Below are 19,289 nucleotides of genomic sequence, written 5' to 3'. Positions count from 1 at the left end.
AATGAGAGATGACATGGGGACCATGGATCTCAAGAGTTTATTTATATTAAATAAATTATCTCACAATTTATTAATTCCTCGTGACTCCACTATAGACTCGAAATTGAACTCTTGAATTCATCAAACAATATTGCTTGTATAAAGCCACTATCCATTGTTATAATCACCACCGTCAGTTAATCCTCTATCAATGGCTTATTAATGAGCTGGGTATAAATTACTGTTTTACCCATCATTAGTATTTTATCCTTAACTTCCACTAAGTTCCTTATAAATGATAAATCAGTGAACTTAATCACAAATATGAGCACTCAATCATTTAACAACTTGGACTAAGCTATTAAGGAAGTCATTTTCTCACTTCTCATATAGAAGCTAAAGATTTCATATCTATGATATATACTCTCATTCAATTACACTAATGAACCTCCAAGATGTAAGTATATCTAGGCTATGTCGTAGGGTAAGCTTTTAACTAACAAATCAAAAAATCGATTCACATAATATAATTAATAGAAATATTATCACTCAAAATTTAGATTGACTTGACCTATGATCAACATTGTGATTCTAATTAAATTTGATAATAACGATACTTATTTATCTATCAATAATCAATGTTGGTCCTAGCCAAATGTACCAAAATGCATTAGATCTAATCTACTTAACTAATGTCATGGTCAAGACATCACACCTAGTGTGTAAGTAGATCATATCGTAGATTATCAAATTAGAGAAAATCCTGTGCACTGATTTAATTTTAGGACTAATTCTTTTTAAACATATAATTACATTTATAATTGGCTGTGATCTAGTCATTATAAGTGTAACTATTCATATGTTCATGATTTTATATATGTTGGTATTAAAAAAATAATAATGTAATAAACTAAGCAAGTAATGTGATTGATAGATAAAAATATTTCTACTTCTTTATCGATAATAAAATGTGTTACATCAGAAATGTAGTTTTACAATGGCATAAAGCCCAACAAACACCCACTTGCACTTTTAAAAGAAATGAGACTATAAAATGGTGAGGAAAAAGAAATGTTTTCTTATTTCTGTGTGAGTTTACAACCTAGAACTTAGGCTTATATACAGTTTAACATATCAAACCATCTTTAATACAACATCAATACAATAAAAGAGAATTCCTATAGACTTAGGAAACTGAACCATCCTTTTGTAACATTTTGATTTTTATTTTCTGACTATTAACACTCCCCCTCAAGCTGGTCTATAGATATTGATGAGTCCAAGCATGTTTACTAGGAAATCAAATACTCATTCGGATAACCCCTTTGTGAGAATATCAGCCAACTGTTGATCCATATGAACATATTTGATGCTGACAATTCCCCCATCAATCTTCTCTTTAATAAAGTGACGATCCACTTCCACGTGTTTAGTTCTGTCATGATGTATAGGGTTGTGTGCAATACTGATGCTAGACTAATTATCACAGTAAAGATGAATGGGAGCTTCATATTCAATCCTCAGCTCCCTTAATAGGCACCTAATCCATATTGCTTTGCATATTCCGTGGGCCATTGCTCTTGTAACGACCCAAATTCGCTAATAAGGCTTAGGGGCCTTGATTAGTGTGCCTGGAGGGCATATTGAGATTTATGTGTGACTTTAATGATAAAATGCATGATTATGATTTAAAGCATGTTATATGACTATTTGAATATTTGAGATGCATGACTATGTGTATTAGTATGCATGTAGGCCCTGATTGTGTTAGAAGGGCATAATAGTAATTTTGGCCATTTTGGGCATAACTATATTGATATGTGATGATTTGTCGAGACCACATTGTTATGTGGATGTAACTATGATTTGTGACTCGAGACGATCCTAGAGAGCAGATTAGCGGGAAGTCAAGGCGGGAATTTATGCCTGGCTCGGGGCGAGCCTGGGGGTATGAATAGGAAATTTAGTAAGTATATTGGGGTTTATTTTGATATCGAGGAATATTATTGGTGATTAATCAGGTATTGGGAAGCAAGCGGGAAAATATTATAGACACTTGAGGAATTAGCGAGAATTGGGTAAAATGACTAAAATGGCCCTACATGGACAAAAGGGTTTAGAATTAATAGGGAGGGCATTTTGGTCAATTGGCTTCTTAGAGATAAGTTTATTGAGGCTTTATATACTTAGTGGGATTGATAGAGAGAGTTAGATGGCTGTGGAAAAGAAAGAAAAAGGAAGAAAAAGAAAAAGAGAGGAATCATAGGGGTTTTTCCAAAAAGGGGCGGTTTGTGGATTCTAGCACCATTTATCTTCTATTTTTCTTGGAGCAAAGCTCAGAGGAGAGATAGGATAGGCTGAGCATCAAGGATCCTAAGTTAGACTTGAAGATTTGGCAAGGGATTAGCAAGAACACATCAACTTTTGAGGTAAGTTTTTAGAGTTTTCAGTTTTTGGGTTTGGCTGGTTTAAGTTGTGTAATTAAGCTGAATGATGGGAACTTTAGGGGAATTTCTGGGCAAGCTTTGAGGAAGAGCAAGCTAAGGAGGTCTAGGAATTGAATCAAGGTCGAAATTTCATCAATGGTATGAATTCTAAGCCTTTAACTTTGATGTTTGACTGAATTTCTGGGTTTAGGGTTAATCATGGTAAGTTTTGAGATTTGGAATGAATGTGCTTGGGTTTTGAGGATTTGGGATGCTTGGGATGAGTGGAGAGTATTTATAAGCTTGATTTTGAGTTTGGTAAAGATTTGGGGAAGTTTGGGTTGAGATTGGCTCAAAGAAATCGCAGAAAAAGAAAATGGGGGTTGCCTGCCTGCAACTAGCGCTACAGCGCTAGTCTTTGGGCGCTGTAGCGCTAGGCCCTGTTTCTGGGGATGTCAATTCTGCTTGTAGCGCTATAGCGCCCTCTTTAGAGCGTTGTAGCGCTGCCCTGTTCCCAAAATGGGTTTTTTGGGTTATTTTTGAGGGATTTTGACCTAGGGTTCGGGGTTCGATTCCACCACCTTGTTTTGTGGAACTAGGACTTCCCGGGGGGCTCGGGATTGGTCCTAAGGCTAGGTTTTGGACTTGAGGTTTGGTAATGACTTTGACCTATGGTTGTGTTTAGGTGTGCGCTAGGGCTCGAGTGGGATCGTGTTCAAGGGGTCAAGTGATCAAAGCTATCAAATTGACAGGTAATAAAACTATAGCACCCGTAGGCCAGGGCATGGGCCCATAGTGTGATTGCAGGGCACGGCCCTATATTGCATGTTGAGATGATTGTAGGGCACGACCCTATATTGCATGTTGAGATGATTGCAGGGCACGACCCTATATTGCATTACATGTTAGGGTGCAAACTTAATTGAATTGATATATGTTTGAATGTTATTTGAGTTAGACTATTTGTGATTATAGTAGAATGAAACGGCGAAGAACCGAGAACAGCAAAGGAGCCGAGAATGGCAATGGAGCCGAGAACGGCGAAAGGCCGAGAACGGCAGTGGGGCTGGAAGTAACACCAAGCACGTGAAGTGCTTGTAGTCAGGGTGGGACCCCAATGGATACATGTGATATCCTTACGGCGAGGACCGAGGCCCCAGGCTCTGGTAATGCCTCTGGGACGGCATGGCCGTGTTTGTTTGGTCTGATGGGATATTTGTTTTTTTTTCTGTGGACTATTTGATATGTTAACTATATAATTTGCATATGTTATATGCTGTATGAGTTTTCTTGCTGGGCTTCGGCTCACGGGTGCTTTGTGTTGCAGGTAAGGGCAAAGAATGAGTCAACCAGCCATGAGTACGGAGAGCGTGAGGCGACGCGTACATGTTTGGCCTGCCCGACTGCTTTGGTTGGGGGTATTTTCGAGAAATGGCTGTAATAATCTGTGATTTTAATAACTAATCAACTGTAAGCTTATTTTAAGTTGTAAATAGTTTTCAAACCCTATTTTGGGATCCCAAATGTTAAATACTAGAAGTTTTCAATGAAACAATGCATTTTTTTTAAAGATTACAGCCTTAACTTTTGCTTAGTCACACTTTTGTTTTAAAAACCTCGGTTAGCGAGTTCATTGCACAAAGTTTCTTTTAAAACTCACTTTGTAACGGCTCTAAGGTAGTAGGGCGTTACAGCTCTATACTCTGCTTCTGCAATGCTTCTTCCAACCACTGTTTGCTTTTTACTTCGCCATATTACCACATTTCCCCATACAATTGTACAATATCCAGATGTAGGTTTTCTATCATCAACTGACCTAGCACTGTCTGCATCTACGAATACTTCAACTTTTCTCTCTGTCGTCTTTATGAAGAAAAGACCTTTTCCTGGTGTTTGCTTTAGATACCTCAGAATTCTATATACTGCATTAAGATGTCCTTGACATGGATCATGCATGTATTGACTGACCAGACTTACTGCAAATGCAATATTTGGTATGGTATGAGAGAGGTAGATAAGCTTCCCTACTAGTTGCTGGTACCTTTCTTTGTCAACTGGGTTTCCTTCAAACATTTTCCTCTTGTCTTTGAGATCGATTGGAGTTTTGCTAGGTTTACTGTCTAGCATTCCTGTCTCATTCCAGAGATCAATAGTGTATTTTCTTTGAGAAACAGAAATTCCCTTTTTGCTTCTAACAAATTCCATTCCTAGAAAATACCTGAGTTCACCGAGATCCTTGACTTAGAACTCCTTTGCCAACATTTCTTTAATCCAAATCATCTCTTCAGTATGGTTGCTAGTGACAATGATATCATCAACATATACAATAAGAACTGACCTTTTCCCTCTTTCTGAGTGTTTGATGAAGAGAGTATGGTTAGTCCGACCTTGTATGTATCCAAGTCCCTTGATAACTTTCAAGAACTGATTGAACCATGCTCGAGGAGATTGTTTTAGACCATAGAGTGATTTGTTTAGTTTGCAAACTTTGCTTGTATTGGGAGATTCTTCAAAACCCGGAGGCTGACTCATGTACACTTCTTCTTCCAGCTCACCATTTAAGAATGCATTTTTTTTTACATCAAGTTGATGCAATTCCCAATTTAAGTTGACTGCAAGTGAGAGCAATACTCTGATGGTATTGAGTTTGGCAACCAGAGCGAATGTTTCAGTGTAGTCAATTCCGTAGGTTTGAGTAAAACCCTTGGCAACTAATCGAGCTTTGTACCTCTCAATAGATCCATTTGCATTATATTTGACTGTGAACACTCACTTTCACCCTATTACTTTCTTGTCTGGTGGTAACTCCACTAATCGCCAAGTACCATTCTGCTTAAGTGCTCTCATCTCTTCGAGAATTGCTGTCTTCCATTGAAGAGTACGAAGTGCTTCATTGATATTCATGGGAATCACAACATCTGATAGACTAGTGGTAAAAGCTTTAAATGGAGATGATAATTTTGCATAAGAGATGAATTTTGAAATAGGGTGTTGGGTGCAAGATCTACTTCCTTTTTCTGAAAGCAATAGGAATATCTAGATCTGATTGAGTGTTTGAGGGTAGAGTACCTGAATCTTTTAACTGAGGTGGTTCTATCACTGGATTGACCTCTTGACTGTGATGAGAATTCGTCACTTGTTTATTTCTTTCTCTTCTGGTATACACCCGAATTTCTTTCTGCATGTTTTGATTTTGAGAGCTATGAGAAGACGGAAAAGAAGGTGGAAGATTTTCTGGTTCGGGAATGATTTTATTCACTGGAGGAAAGGATATGTCTAGGGTAATTCTAAACCCCACGACCACTATGTTTCTTTCGCATGATGAATATGATCCCCCTGAAGTGAAGTGGGAGTGAAGTATGGAGTATTTTCGAAAAATGTTACATCGCGGGAGATGTAGATTTTCTTGGTGAGGGGACAGTAACATTGATAGCCTTTCTATGTAGGAGAATATCCTAGGAAAACTATTTTTATGACTTTAGGATCAAGTTTACTCTGATGTTGGTAGTGCAAATGGACAAAGGTGGTGCACCCAAAGACCTTGATTGGCAGAGTATTTTTGGAAATGTGAGGATAGAGAAACTAGAGAATAGAATATGGTGTCTTGAATTGAAGAGGGTGACTGGGAAGGCAATTGATTAGATAAGTAGCAGTGAGTACAACATCGCCCCAAAGATATTTTGGAACATCCATGTTGAACATGATAGCACGAGCTACTTCTAAGAGGTGACGATTTTTCCTTTCGGCTACTCCATTCTGTTGCGGAGTATCCACACACGAGCTCTGGTGAACAATCCCATTTTGTAGAAGATAGGGACCAAGAGTGGTATTGTAGTATTCAATACTGTTATCGGTACGAAGTGTCCGAATAGATGTCTGGTACTGTGTTTGGATCATTTTGTGGAAGTTTTGGAATACCTGACAGGTTTCAGATTTGTGCCTAAGAAGGTACGCCCAAGTAATTCGTGTATGGTCATCAATGAATGTAATAAACCAACATTTACCAGAAGAAGTCGTGACCTTGGATGGTCCCCATACGTCACTATGAATAAGAGAGAAAGGGATAGAGGGTGTATACAGTTTGTGAGGAAATGAAACACGAGTATGTTTAGCAAGTTGGCAAATATCACATTGAAAATCTGCAACATTTTTATTAAAAAACAAAGAAGGAAACAAATGTCTTAAATATAAAAAACTTTGATGTCCAAGTCGACAATGCAAAAACAATAATTTTTTGAGAAGTTGAATCAAAAGATGAATTAGAAATAGAATTTGAAGTTAAATAGTGAAGATAAGGCAACTCTTTATTTGGGTGCTGAAAGAAATAAAGTCCGTCGTAAATCCTAGCACTGCCAATCGTCCTCCCCGATGATAGATCCTGAAATTGACAAGAATCAGACATAAATTTAGCAAAACAACGATTATCAGAGGTTAATTTTTGAACAGAGATTAAGTTGCATTTTAAAGAAGGAACAAAGAGAACTAATTTAAGAAATAAATCAGTAGAAAATTTTATGGCGCCAATGCCTGCAATAGGTGAGTGAGTACCATATGCAATCTTAACACTAGAGGCAGTAGAGCAGGAACTATAAGAATCAAACAAATGAAGTAAACCTATCATGTGATCAGTCACCCCTGAATCGATGATCCATGGTGTATGGGAAGCGAAAGAGAAATTACTAGAGTGTGCAACAGAAGCACTATGAGACTCGGGACCAGACATGGGTTTTATGGAGGATTGACCAAGGAGTGTGTATAAATGTTCGAGTTGTTCCTTACTGAATGAAGGGGCAGCAATACCGCTATGAGTAGTGCTATTCTCAAACTGGGTTTTGTAGGCCTTTCTGTCATTTTAGCAACGGGGAGCCCAATTTGGTGGTTTTCCATGAATTTCCCAATAAGTGGAGCGAGTGTGATCATGACGTTGACAGTGATCACACCAAGGTCGATCACCCTTGCGATTACGTCGAGGATCAGGATTCGATCTGCCAAACAGTGGTGGACCAGATAGTGAGACAAGAGCTGAACTTTCTACGAGCGGTACTTCTTGAGTAATGAGCATGACATGATGACATGCTTCTTCACGTCTGACCTCAGAGAAAGCTTCTTCAGTGTCAGGAAACGGAGAACGACTCACCAAATGACTCCGAACTTCATCAAGATTATTGTTCAACCCAATAAGAAATTCAAAGACCCGCTCTTTTTCTAATTGTTGGCGTTGAAGAGTGGTGCAGGTAGCACACAAAGGAGTGGTATCCAGATACAAATTGAGTTCATGCCATAGGTGTAGCGTCCCAAATTTGATAATAGGGCTTAGGGCCTTGATTAGCGTGCCTGGAGGGCAATAAGTGACTTATTATTTAAATATGTGAATTTGATGAGTATGTGATTAGAAATGCATGTTTAGGTGAATTAAATATGCATGTGGGCCCATTTGGTTATTAGGGGCATGTTTGTAATTTTAGCCTGTTGAGGGCATAAATACAATATTTGTTATTATTGTGATCTTTACCACGTGCGAGTGGTGATATATTTGAGATGCACGATTTGAGATAGTCCTAGGGAGCGGTTAAGCTAGGAGGTCACAACGAGACCCAAAACTCGACTCGGGGTAGGTCGGAGGGTATTCTGGGCATTATACATTTTATTGGGTTATCGGGTTATGAAAATAAATATTTGGAGATTTATTTGAAGTTAGAACATATAGGAGGGAATATCGGGGATATTTATCCTTTTTCCCTCGGGGACGTTTTTGGTACCCCGAGCCTTGGAGGTAACTTAAGTGACTTAGGATAGGTAAGACAAACATAAGAAACACTAAGAAGCTTGGCATAAACCGACCCTCTCCCTATCACTTGGTGTTTCTCTCTCTTTGGAAGCTTGAAGGCTGAAGGAAGTTCTAGAGGAAATTGAGCTAGGAATTCAGAAATCTAAGGCTTGAATTGTGGGATGAGTAAGCTTGGGAAATTCAAGAGCAAGTGTGGCCTGAATTCATCCTTAAGGTAAGAAGCCTAATATTAAATTAACTGAGTTTAAGCTGAGTTTTGTTAGAGTTGTAAGTTTATGCATGTGACCTGAATGATGGATCACTCTTGGTTATCTAGATGAGTTTTTGGGATTAGTTTTGTTAGGTTTTGCTGCTGGGACCATTCTAGGATTACTGTAATAATTAAATTGAGTTGTGGGGTTGATTTTGGGGTAAATTGCCTGGGTTTTGGTTGTGAAAATGGGGGATTTTCCTGGTTTCGAAGGGTCGGGCCGCGACATTGTTCTTAGTGAGCCGTGGCCCTCTAGAGCAGAAAGAAGGCCAGGAAGAAGGGCGGGCCGCGGCGCGCATTGGAAGAAAAGGGAGGCTGAGCCTTTGGTTGAAGAGGGTTGCGGCATGGGGCCTTGGGGCCGCGACACTTAGTGGGTTTTTGGACCCCAAGAAGGTTTTAGGCTCGGGAATCCAAAAGTTAAGGCTCAGGATGGATTTTATCACCCGAATTGATAGAATTCAAGGTCCCAGAGACTAGAACTACAACCCAAAGTTATTTAATGGATTAGAACTTGATGGATGGATGTTGTTGATACGTTGTGACTAGGTTTTCAGCGAGGCTCGGACTAGAGGATTGTGCTCAGGATATCAAAGCTCGGGAAGCTTGGGACACATGTAAGAAAACTGCTATACCCGTAAAGCAGGACGTGGCCCTATAGTTTGTATTGCAGGGCATGGCCCAATGTGATTGTGCTGTAGGGCATAGCCCTATTAATTATGTTTGTATTTGCTTAAGTATTTGTTAAGCTTATGCTATGTGTTGCATATCTGTAAATGTACGACAAGGGCTGGGAACGGCGAAGGCTGAGTACGGCAAGGGGCCGGGAGCAGCGTTAAGCACGCGGAGTGAAAGTTGCTAGGGTGAGACCCCTATTGGATACCTGAGATATCCTCACAGTGTAGACTGCGAACCCAGGGCCTGGTAAAGCGCCTGGGATGACATGGCTGTTATGTGTTTAGCCAGTGGGCAGCTTTGTTATATGCTGATTGATAGTTGTGCATATGTTGATTGCTTGTGTGGAGTTTTCTTGCTGGGATTTGGCTTATGGGTGCTTTATGGTGCAGGTAAGGGCAAGGGAAAGGTCGATCAACCATGAGTACGGAGAGTGTGAAGCAACGTGTACATGTTCGGCCTGCCTGGCTGCCACAGCCAGGGGTATTTTTGGGCGATGATGTGTATTAAACCTAATTTTGACGTCTAGTCGACTTTAATTATATTTTGAGTTGTAAATATTTTTTAACAGTATTTTGGGATCCCAAATGTATAACGCTTTATAATTTCAATGAATGATTACATTTTCAAATTATATGACTTTTATTACAATTTAGCTACACTTTTAACCTAAAACCTCGATTAGCGAGTCAATTGCACGTTTTAAACTCACTTTGTAACAGCTCTAAGGAGGTAGGGCATTACAACTTGGTATCAGAGCGAGCCAAGGTTTATGGTTCCAAGAGATTGACCGAACATGTACGCTTGCTGTCAGTGACAAGCTCGACTCAAGGTTGGTGGGTAAAGATTGAATTGTATGCTTGATTATGTGCTTAAGTGCCCTGTTTGTCTTATTATTTTATATAGAGTATGATGAATGTGTTAACATATGCATGAAGCTAGGGCATGGCCCCTTGAGTGATGTATGCTATTTGTGTATTGTGGACTGCTGTTATGGTTGGTTGTTGTGAATTGGGAGGTGGTTTTGGATGTTGTTATCATGCCTGATGAGCGGCGTCGTTGATTGCAGGCATATTATTGAGATGCCTCGACGATCATCTAGAATCCACGGCAGTATGGCCGAGAATGACAACCAGGGTCAGGACCCTCCACCTGCCCTACAGAATTGGCAACAGATGTTTGCCGAAATGGAAGCTAGACTGCATCGAACAGAGGAAGAACTTGGACAGCTGAGGCAGCAGGCCCCTCCTCAGGCCACTGGATTGCCAATTCAGCAGGCTATGGCGCCAGTGCCAGTTCAGTCTGTTATGGAGAATAGGTGGGAACCTTTGTATGAGAGGTCAGGAAGTAGCATCCTCCCACCTTCGAGGGTGGACCAGACCCACTGCGGGCAGAGCAGTGGATGAATATGATTTCCCAGCTACATGTTTAGAGAGGATGCCCACGTCTGGTGGGATGTGGTGACACAAAGAAGAACTGTTGCTGTTATGACCTGGGAAGAGTTCAGAAGCATCTTTAATGAGAAATATTACAGTGTTGCAGTCTGAGCTGTGAAGGTTGATGAGTTTATCAACCTGACTCAGAATCAGTTGACAGATACTGAGTATGCCTTAAGATTTGACCGGTTGGCGAAGTTCGCACCAGATTTGGTGCCAACTGATGCGGCAAGAAGGGATAGGTTTGTATGGGGGTTGAATGTTATGATCGCCCATGATGTTAAGATTACTTTGGATCTAGAGACTACTACATATGCTCAGGTAGTTGACAAGGCCCTTACAGCTGAGGGGGCCGAGGATCAAATATGGAGAGAGGGCGCTGCTAGGAGCGATGCCAGGAGGATGGTGCCTCATTTTACTGGATCCAGTCGGGGTAGTGGCCCCATTGAACAAAAGAGAAAGGCCCCAGATTCTTTCGTCCCTCCTAGCTCGGATAGGCGGGCACGGGGTGCTTTTAGTGGCCGTCAGGGCGGGGGTGACAACTGGAGGAGTTTTCTAGTGTGTCCTCGATGCAGACGATGACATCAGGGAGATTTTAGGATCAGGGCCTGCTTTATTTGTGGGAGTGTCAATCATCTGAAGAAGGACTGCCCGCAAGCTAGGAAAGAGGAGCCGAAGCAGGGCGACGGTCTCGCTCCTGCCAGAGTATTCACCTTGACTCAGACTGAGGCAGAGCCTAGCCTCTCGGTTATGACATGTCATATTTCTAGTGATGGTTCTTCTTATACTGCATTGATTGATTTGGGAGCTACTCATTCATTTGTGTCTACTAGAGTGATAGATCAGCTCTATAGACCTAGTGATTTGTATGTTAGGGATTTTCAGACTTTGTTGCCGACTAGGGAACTGGTAGTCTCTAGGAGATGGATTAGAGCATTGCCAGTAGAGATAGATGGTAGGGAGTTGTTTGTTGATCTGATTGAGTTAGAGATGGATGACTTCGATATGATTCTAGGGATGGATTGGTTATCGAAGTATGGGGCTACGATTGACTGCAAGCGCAGGATGGTGACTTTTGAATCAGAAGGGGAGGAACCCTTTGTATTTGTGGGGACAGTTAGCGGACTGCGAGTACCTATGATTTCAACACTGAAAGCTAGAGACCTGATGCAGGAAGGCTGCATAGGATTCCTAGCAAACATTGTGGATACCTCTAGGGTTGTGTTTATTGGATTGAGTGAGACCAGATTGGTATGTGAGTTTCTAGATATATTTCCAACAGACCTGACAGGGTTGCCTCCACAGCGGGAGATCGAGTTTGTTATAGAGTTGGCACTAGGGGCGGAGCCAGTATCTAAGACACCTTACAAAATGGCTCCGGCAGAGTTAAAGGAGTTGAAGATTTAGTTGCAGGAGTTACTGGATTTAGGGTTCATCAGACCAAGTTTATCGCCATGGGGTGCTCCAATGTTGTTTGTTAAGAAGAAGGATGGATCTTTAAGAATGTGTATTGACTACAGAGAGCTGAACAAGTTGATTATTAAGAACAAGTACCCATTACCTAGGAACGATGATTTATTTGACCAGCTACAGGGAAAGACCGTATTTTCAAGATTGATCTTTGGTTAGGTTATCATCAGTTAAGGATTAAAGAGGAGGACATACCAAAGACCGCTTTCCGCACAAGCTATGGACACTATGAATTCCTGGTTATGTCCTTTGGATTAACCAATGCCCCAACATCTTTTATGGACATGATGAATAGAGTTTTCAAGGACTCTTTGGACAAGTTCATGATTGTGTTTATTGAAGACATACTGGTGTATTCCCAGTCAGAGTCAAAGCATGAGCAGCATTTGCGTCTGGTATTGCAGCGGTTGAGAGAGCATAGGTTATATGCTAAGTTCAACAACTGTGAGTTTTGGCTACCACAAGTCACATTTTTGAGCCATATTGCCAGTAAGGAGGGGATTCTGGATGACCCAAGTAAGATTGAGGCAGTGAGAGATTGGCCTAGACCGAGCAGTGTTCCGGAAGTTAGGAGTTTTCTGGGATTGGCAGGGTATTATCGGCGGTTCGTTGAGGGGTTCTCTAGGATAGCCACAGCATTGACTGAATTGACGAGGAAGAAGACTGAGTATGTGTGGACAGACATGTGTGAGAACAGTTTCAAGGATTTGAAGCGGCGACTGATCACCGCCCCAGTGTTGAATTGCCAACAGACAATGAGAAGTTTGTGGTTTATTGTGATGCTTCCAGACAGGGTTTAGGGTGTGTGCTAATGCAGGTTGGAAATGTGATATCCTATGCACCGGGACAACTAAAGGAGTATGAACAGAGATATCCCACACATGATCTAGAGTTGGCAACGGTGGTATTTGCACTCAAGGTTTGGAGACATTATCTATATGGTGAGAAGTGCGAGATATACACCGACCATAAGAGTTTGAAGTACTTCTTTACTCAGAAGGATCTGAATATGCGCTAGAGACGGTGGATGGAATTGGTAAAGGATTATGATTGTGATATCCTATACCATCCTGGGAAGGCTAATGTAGTGGTTGATGCATTGAGTCAGAAGGGCCCAGGACAATTGTTCAGTTCGAGGCAGATATCTGATAAGTTAGCTGAGGAGATGACTAGAGCGAGTATAGAGTTGGTGGTTGGTCAGTTAGCCAACATCACTCTTCAGTCTACACTCCTTGAGAGGATCAAGGAGGCGCAGGGGAAGGATCCCCAGTTGAGAGGGCACAGAGAGAGTGTCTTAGTCAGAGCGGCTAAGGACTTTTCTATCTCGGAGATTGGATTACTGAAGTACGAAGGTCAGATCTGTGTTCCAATGGATTCTAGTATTCAGTGAGAGATTTTAGATGAATCTCATACCACTCCCTATTCTTTACATCAAGGTATGACGAAGATGTACCAAGATTTGAGAGCTTTGTATTGGTGGTCGGGAATGAAGAGGGACGTGGTGGAATATGTGGCCAAGTGTTTAACTTGTCAGCAAGTAAAGGCTGAACACCAGAGGCCAGCAGGGTTATTGCAGCCTCTAGGGATTCCAGAGTGGAAGTGGGAGGATATCACCATGGACTTCGTGGTAGGTTGCCGAAGACCGTGGGACAGCATGATTCAGTATGGGTGATTGTGGATAGGTATACCAAGTCCGCCCACTTTTTACCTGTCAAGATGACTTATGCAATGGAGCAATATGACGAGCTATATGTGAAGGAAATTGTTCGACTTCATGGGGCTCCAAGGTCGATAGTATCCAACAGAGACCCCACCTTCACCCCCAAGTTTTGGGAGAGTCTGTAGAAGGCTATGGGTATGCAGTTGTGGTTTAGTACCGCTTATCATCCTCAGACGGATGGACAGTCTAAGAGAATGATTCAGATATTGGAGGATATGTTACGAGCCTGTGTATTGGATTTTGGGGGATCTTGGAGTAAGTATCTCCCATTGATTGAGTTTTCATACAACAGTTACCAAGCGACTATCGGGGTGGCTCCGTATGAGATGTTATATGGGAGGAAGTGCAGATCACCTATCCATTGGGATGAGACGGGTGAAAGGAGGTACTTAGGTCTTGAGATGCTTCAAAGGACAAATGAAGTGATTGAAAAGATTAGAGCTCGAATGCTCGCCTCCCAGAGTCGCCAGAAGAGTTACTCGGACTTGAAACGCAGGGGCGTAGAGTTTCAAGTGGGTGACCATGTGTTCCTTAGGGTTTCACCCTTGAGAGGAGTGAAATGGTTTGGTGTTCGGGGCAAGCTGAGCCCTAGGTTTGTTCGCCCCTTTGAGATTCTGGAACGGGTTGGAGAGGTAGCTTACAGATTGGCGATGCCTCCAGCTCTATCAGGGGTTCATGATGTCTTTCACGTATCCATGCTCCAAAAGTATGTATCAGATTCTACACATGTACTGAGTTATGAAAACTTAGAGCTGGACTAGGATTTGTCCTATGAGGAGAAGCCGGTTCAGGTTCTTGACCGAAAGGATAAAGTCTTGCGGAGCAAGACCATTGCCTTGGTGAAAGTGCTGTGGAGGAACAACAGGGTTGAGGAGGTGACGTGGGAACTTGAATTAGATATGCGGGAGCGGTATCCCGAGTTATTATGGTAATTTTGAGGACGAAATTTCTGTAAGGAGGGGATAGTTGTAGCGTCCCAAATTTGCTAATAGGGCTTAGGGCCTTGATTAGCTTGCCTGGAGGGCAATAAATGATTTATTATTTAAATATGTGAATTTGATGAGTACGTGATTAGAAATGCATGTTTAGGCAAATTAAATATGCATGTGGGCTCATTTGGTTATTAGGGGCATGTTTATAATTTTAGCCCGTTGAGGGCATAAATGAAATATTTGTGATTATTGTGATCTTTACCACGTGTGAGTGGTGATATATTTGAGATGCACGATCCGAGACAGTCCTAGGGAGCGGTTTAGCTAGGAAGTCACAACGGGACTCGAAACCTGACTCGGGGCAAGTCGGGGGGTATTCTGGGCATTATACATTTTATTGGGTTATCGGGTTATGAAAATAAATATTTGGAGATATATTTGAAGTTAGAACGTATAGGAGGGAATATCGGGGAAATTTACCATTTTGCCCTCGGGGACGTTTTTGGTACCCCGAGCCTTGGAGGTAACTTAAGTGACTTACGATAAGTAAGACAAACATAAGAAGCACTAAGAAGCATGGCATAAACCAACCCTTTCCCTATCACTTGGTCTTTCTCTCTCTTTGGAAGTGGTTCCAGAAGATGAGAAACCACTTGTTCTTTACTGTGACAACTGTGGAGCAGTGGCCAATTCTAAAGAATCGAGAAGCCACAAGAGGGGAAAGCATATAGAGCGCAAATACCACTTAGTAAGAGAAATCGTACATAGAGGAGATGTGCCCATTCTGAAAATCGCATCAGAACACAACCTGGCAGACCCATTTATGAAGACGCTTCCTGCAAAGCAATTCAAGGGTCATGTACGTAATATGGGATTGAGAGAAATGTCTTACTTGATTTAAGTACAAGTGGGAGATTGTTAGGAGTATGTCCTAAAAGCATGTAAAAGATATTTATTATTTCAATGAATAAATAAATACAATGATCTATTATTGTTATACTTAGATTATTAAATTATTGTTTGAATAATTTTTGTAAATATCAGAAAAATTCCATATTCATTATTGAGGATGTGATCTTGTATTGGTACGAGAGAATTAAGATCACATGAATGAATAAAAATAGTCAACAACAAATTGAAGTTATGAAATTCATTAATTGGGGTTGTAAGTACAGTTTACTAAGTATCATGTTGATACAAATAATCTAGATTCGAATTATAGATGTGGTAAGACATCTCGGTAAATGTGCATTATATAATATGATTATATATGACAGGGACCGATATGAATAAAAGTCTTTATCAAAAAACTATTTAATAATAAAGATTTGTAATTCATGTCATAACTGATGATCATTTATAGATCAACCTAAATCTTGAGTGTTCATGAACTCCTGTTTATGTTTATTAAATACTTCGATTCATTCGTTAAGGTCTCTTCATAGAATGAGGCTAATGACTTTTGTTTTGGAGATTTAATATCATCGATGGCTGGGAACATGTATCAACAATACAAAATCTAATCTTTCATAAAAGATCGTATATTGGTTCCCTTAAGGGTTAATTCTGGACTGAATGATTTTCAGCTCAAATCTATAATTAGATTATAGATTAATTGTTCACTAGTGAATTAATGGAGCTTAAGGAATAAGAAGTCAATAAGAAAGGGAAAATGGTAATTCTTCCATTCTAATTTATGAACTAATTAATTAGAGGGTTGAACTATTGTAAGATGGTTATATCAATGGACAGCTTAAAATAAGATTTCTCTAAAAGTATATCTATAACATAAAGAGTTCAATTATGAATTTATAGTGGAGAAATACCGGAATTAATAAATTAAATATAATGATTAAAGAGTTTAATTATTTATTTTTAATTTATTGGAGCTTAATGTTATAGGTCCATTGTAACGCCCTACTACCTTAGAGCCGTTACTAAGTGAGTTTAAAAATAGAAATTTTGCATTTAGTTGACTCTAAGTGGTTTCTAAAACCAAAAGTGTGAATAAATCAGAGTTTAAGGCTGTACTCTTCGAAAATGATTAGTTTCATTGAAAACGTTAAATGTAAAACATCTGGGATCCCAAAATGAGGTTTACAAAATATTTACAACTCAAAAATAGATTTACACTTGATCAGTTATCAAAAGAATGATTTAATACAGCCATGTACGCGCCGCCCCCACGCTCTCCATACTCATGGCCGGTTGACTGACTCCTTGCTTTTACCTGCCACACGGAGCACCCGTGAGCCGAAGCCCAGCAAGAAAACCCAAATAGTACATAACATATGCAAATCAAATAGCTGGCATAATTCACTGATACATAGGAAAACCATCATAATAAACAAGTACGGCCATGCCGCCCCTGAGGCCTTACCAAAGCCTGGGGTTTCGGTTCTCACCGCGAGGATAACTCATGTATCCCTTGGGTCCCACCTTGAATATAAGCATCCCATGTGCTGTGTGTTACTTTCGGCCCCACGGCCGTACCCGGCCTACGCCGCACTCGGCCCTTGCCGTTCATTTCATCATAATCACACATATAGTACATTCGAAATAATTATTCACACACATCATGATTCATTTAAGGTTAAACATTTGCACATAATACAATCTGGGGCCCTGCCCTACAATCACACAGTGGGGCCATGCCCTATTCTCGGGTGTTACGGTTTTCTTACCTTTAGATTCAGTAGCCTTGATCAACCTGACTCCTTGAGCACGATCTTACCCGAGCCCTAGCGCTTACCGTGGGTGGAATTTCGACCTTGAACTGAACCCTAGACCTCCTTGGCTTGCATCTTCACAACCTTGACCTCAAATCTCTGATGTGATCTTGCTAATCCCTTGCCAATCCTCAAGCCTAGCTTAGGATCCTTGATGCTCAGCTAACCCTAGCTTTCCACTGAGCTTAACCTCAAGAAAAATCAAGTGAAATGGTTGGGAGAGCCATAAACGGAATCTTCAAAGCCAAACCCTTCAGTTTTCCCTTTCTTCCTTCTTTCTTTCTTTCAGCCTATGCTTTTCTCTACAAAATCCACTAAGTATAAAGACCTTCTTTATTTTATCTCTTACAAGCCTAATGACCAAAATGCCCTCCCTTACTAAATCTAAACCTTTATGTCCATAAAGGGGCATTTTAGTCATATTACCCAAATTCCCACTAATTCCTCAAGTGTTCCTAATAATTCCCGCTCGCTACCCAATACCGGATTAATCATCAGATATATTCCAGATTCTCAATTAAACTCCCCAGGCTTAACCCAAGCCTGGTACAGGTTCCCGCTTTGACTTTCCGCTAACCCGCTCATTCTAAGATCGTCTCGAGTCATAGATCACAGGTATCAACATAGTCATGCCCAACATGGCCAAATTACAAATATGCTCAATCAGGTCTACATGCATACTAATTCACGTAGTCATGCACGCAATTAATCACATAATCATATAACGTGCATTAAATCATAATCATGCATAAAACTCATTAAAGACACACACAGAATTCCTTTATGCCCTCCAGGCACACTATCCCAGGCCCTAAGCCTCAATACCGAATTTGGGGTCGTTACATCCATGGTCCCCAAAATGGCTCAAACAAACACTTACAAAGATAAATACAAAAATGGGCAAAATGACTTATTAGATAAGTAAAATATTTTTCTATGCACTAAACATAATTATTGTATAATTATGTGTAATTAATTAATTATTTGATTTAACAAAAATATAATTAATTTTGAATTAATTTATTTTTGGGATATTTTGGTATTTAAATAATGATGAAAATTGGGAAAAATCACATGCCCTCTCTCGCATGAGGTGGGCGTGTAGCACAGTGCACAGTCACTGTGCTACATGCACAAGAAGGTTCTAGAAGGATCTTGATTCAACAATTTTAGTTATTTAAATATTAAATAAACAATGAGATATTTTAATATGATTAAAATATTATTATTTAAACAAAAATATGATAACTAATTAGTTATTTTCAAATTTTTTAAAATAACTAATATATTTTTTTTTAATATATTGGATATATTAAATATAGGAGATCAGTTTTTTCAGAGCGATACTTTTCAGTGATAGAAAACAGATCGTGAAATCTTCCTGAGAGAAAGAGAACAGTCCTACAAGCATAGGTCACTGGTCTTCACAAATTTAGGTCCAAACTTTATCAGATCTCATGTGTTGAGAACCATTGATAAATAGATTTTGCCTATTGTTTTGTATAACGAGCCCACACTCGTTCTTTGTATGTTGAGAATATTTTTGAAGATCCTGGTGTGAAATCTCAAGGATTTAGCCGTACAAAAAGATAGCAGCAAGGAATGACTTGAGGTAATTTTCTATTCATCTCTTTGATTCAATATATATATTTATGTGAAGAAGTAGATCTAGAAATCTTGTGGGGTTAAATTAACAATTTTGATTGTTGTTCCGCTGCGATTAATCTCTCATTTGATCTATAAAAACCAACAAATTGTACTAGAGCCATCTTCACACATATATATATTGAATCTATGTGAGTTTAGTTTTATGCATTTATTTAATTATGATGAATGAATGGATGGCTTAATATGATTGAATGCATGGGAATGTTGAATCGTTAATTA

General features: G+C 40.1%; 1 protein-coding gene across 1 annotated transcript; it reads right to left on the bottom strand.

Moving 5' to 3' along the window:
• Positions 1-1,287: 1,287 nt before the first annotated feature.
• On the bottom strand, positions 1,288-4,610 carry LOC133779318 (secreted RxLR effector protein 161-like). The gene is made up of 2 exons (XM_062219293.1): positions 4,098-4,610; positions 1,288-1,455 (listed from the first exon to the last, which is right to left on the bottom strand). The coding sequence occupies exons 1-2, from the start codon at positions 4,608-4,610 to the stop codon at positions 1,288-1,290; spliced, it is 681 nt and encodes a 226-aa protein (XP_062075277.1).
• Positions 4,611-19,289: the final 14,679 nt, after the last annotated feature.

The sequence above is a fragment of the Humulus lupulus genome, chromosome 5 (assembly GCF_963169125.1).
Source record: "Humulus lupulus chromosome 5, drHumLupu1.1, whole genome shotgun sequence".
NCBI lineage: Eukaryota > Viridiplantae > Streptophyta > Magnoliopsida > Rosales > Cannabaceae > Humulus > Humulus lupulus.
The sequence above is the reverse complement of the archived record's forward strand: the minus strand, read 5'-3'. Positions and strand labels throughout refer to the sequence as shown.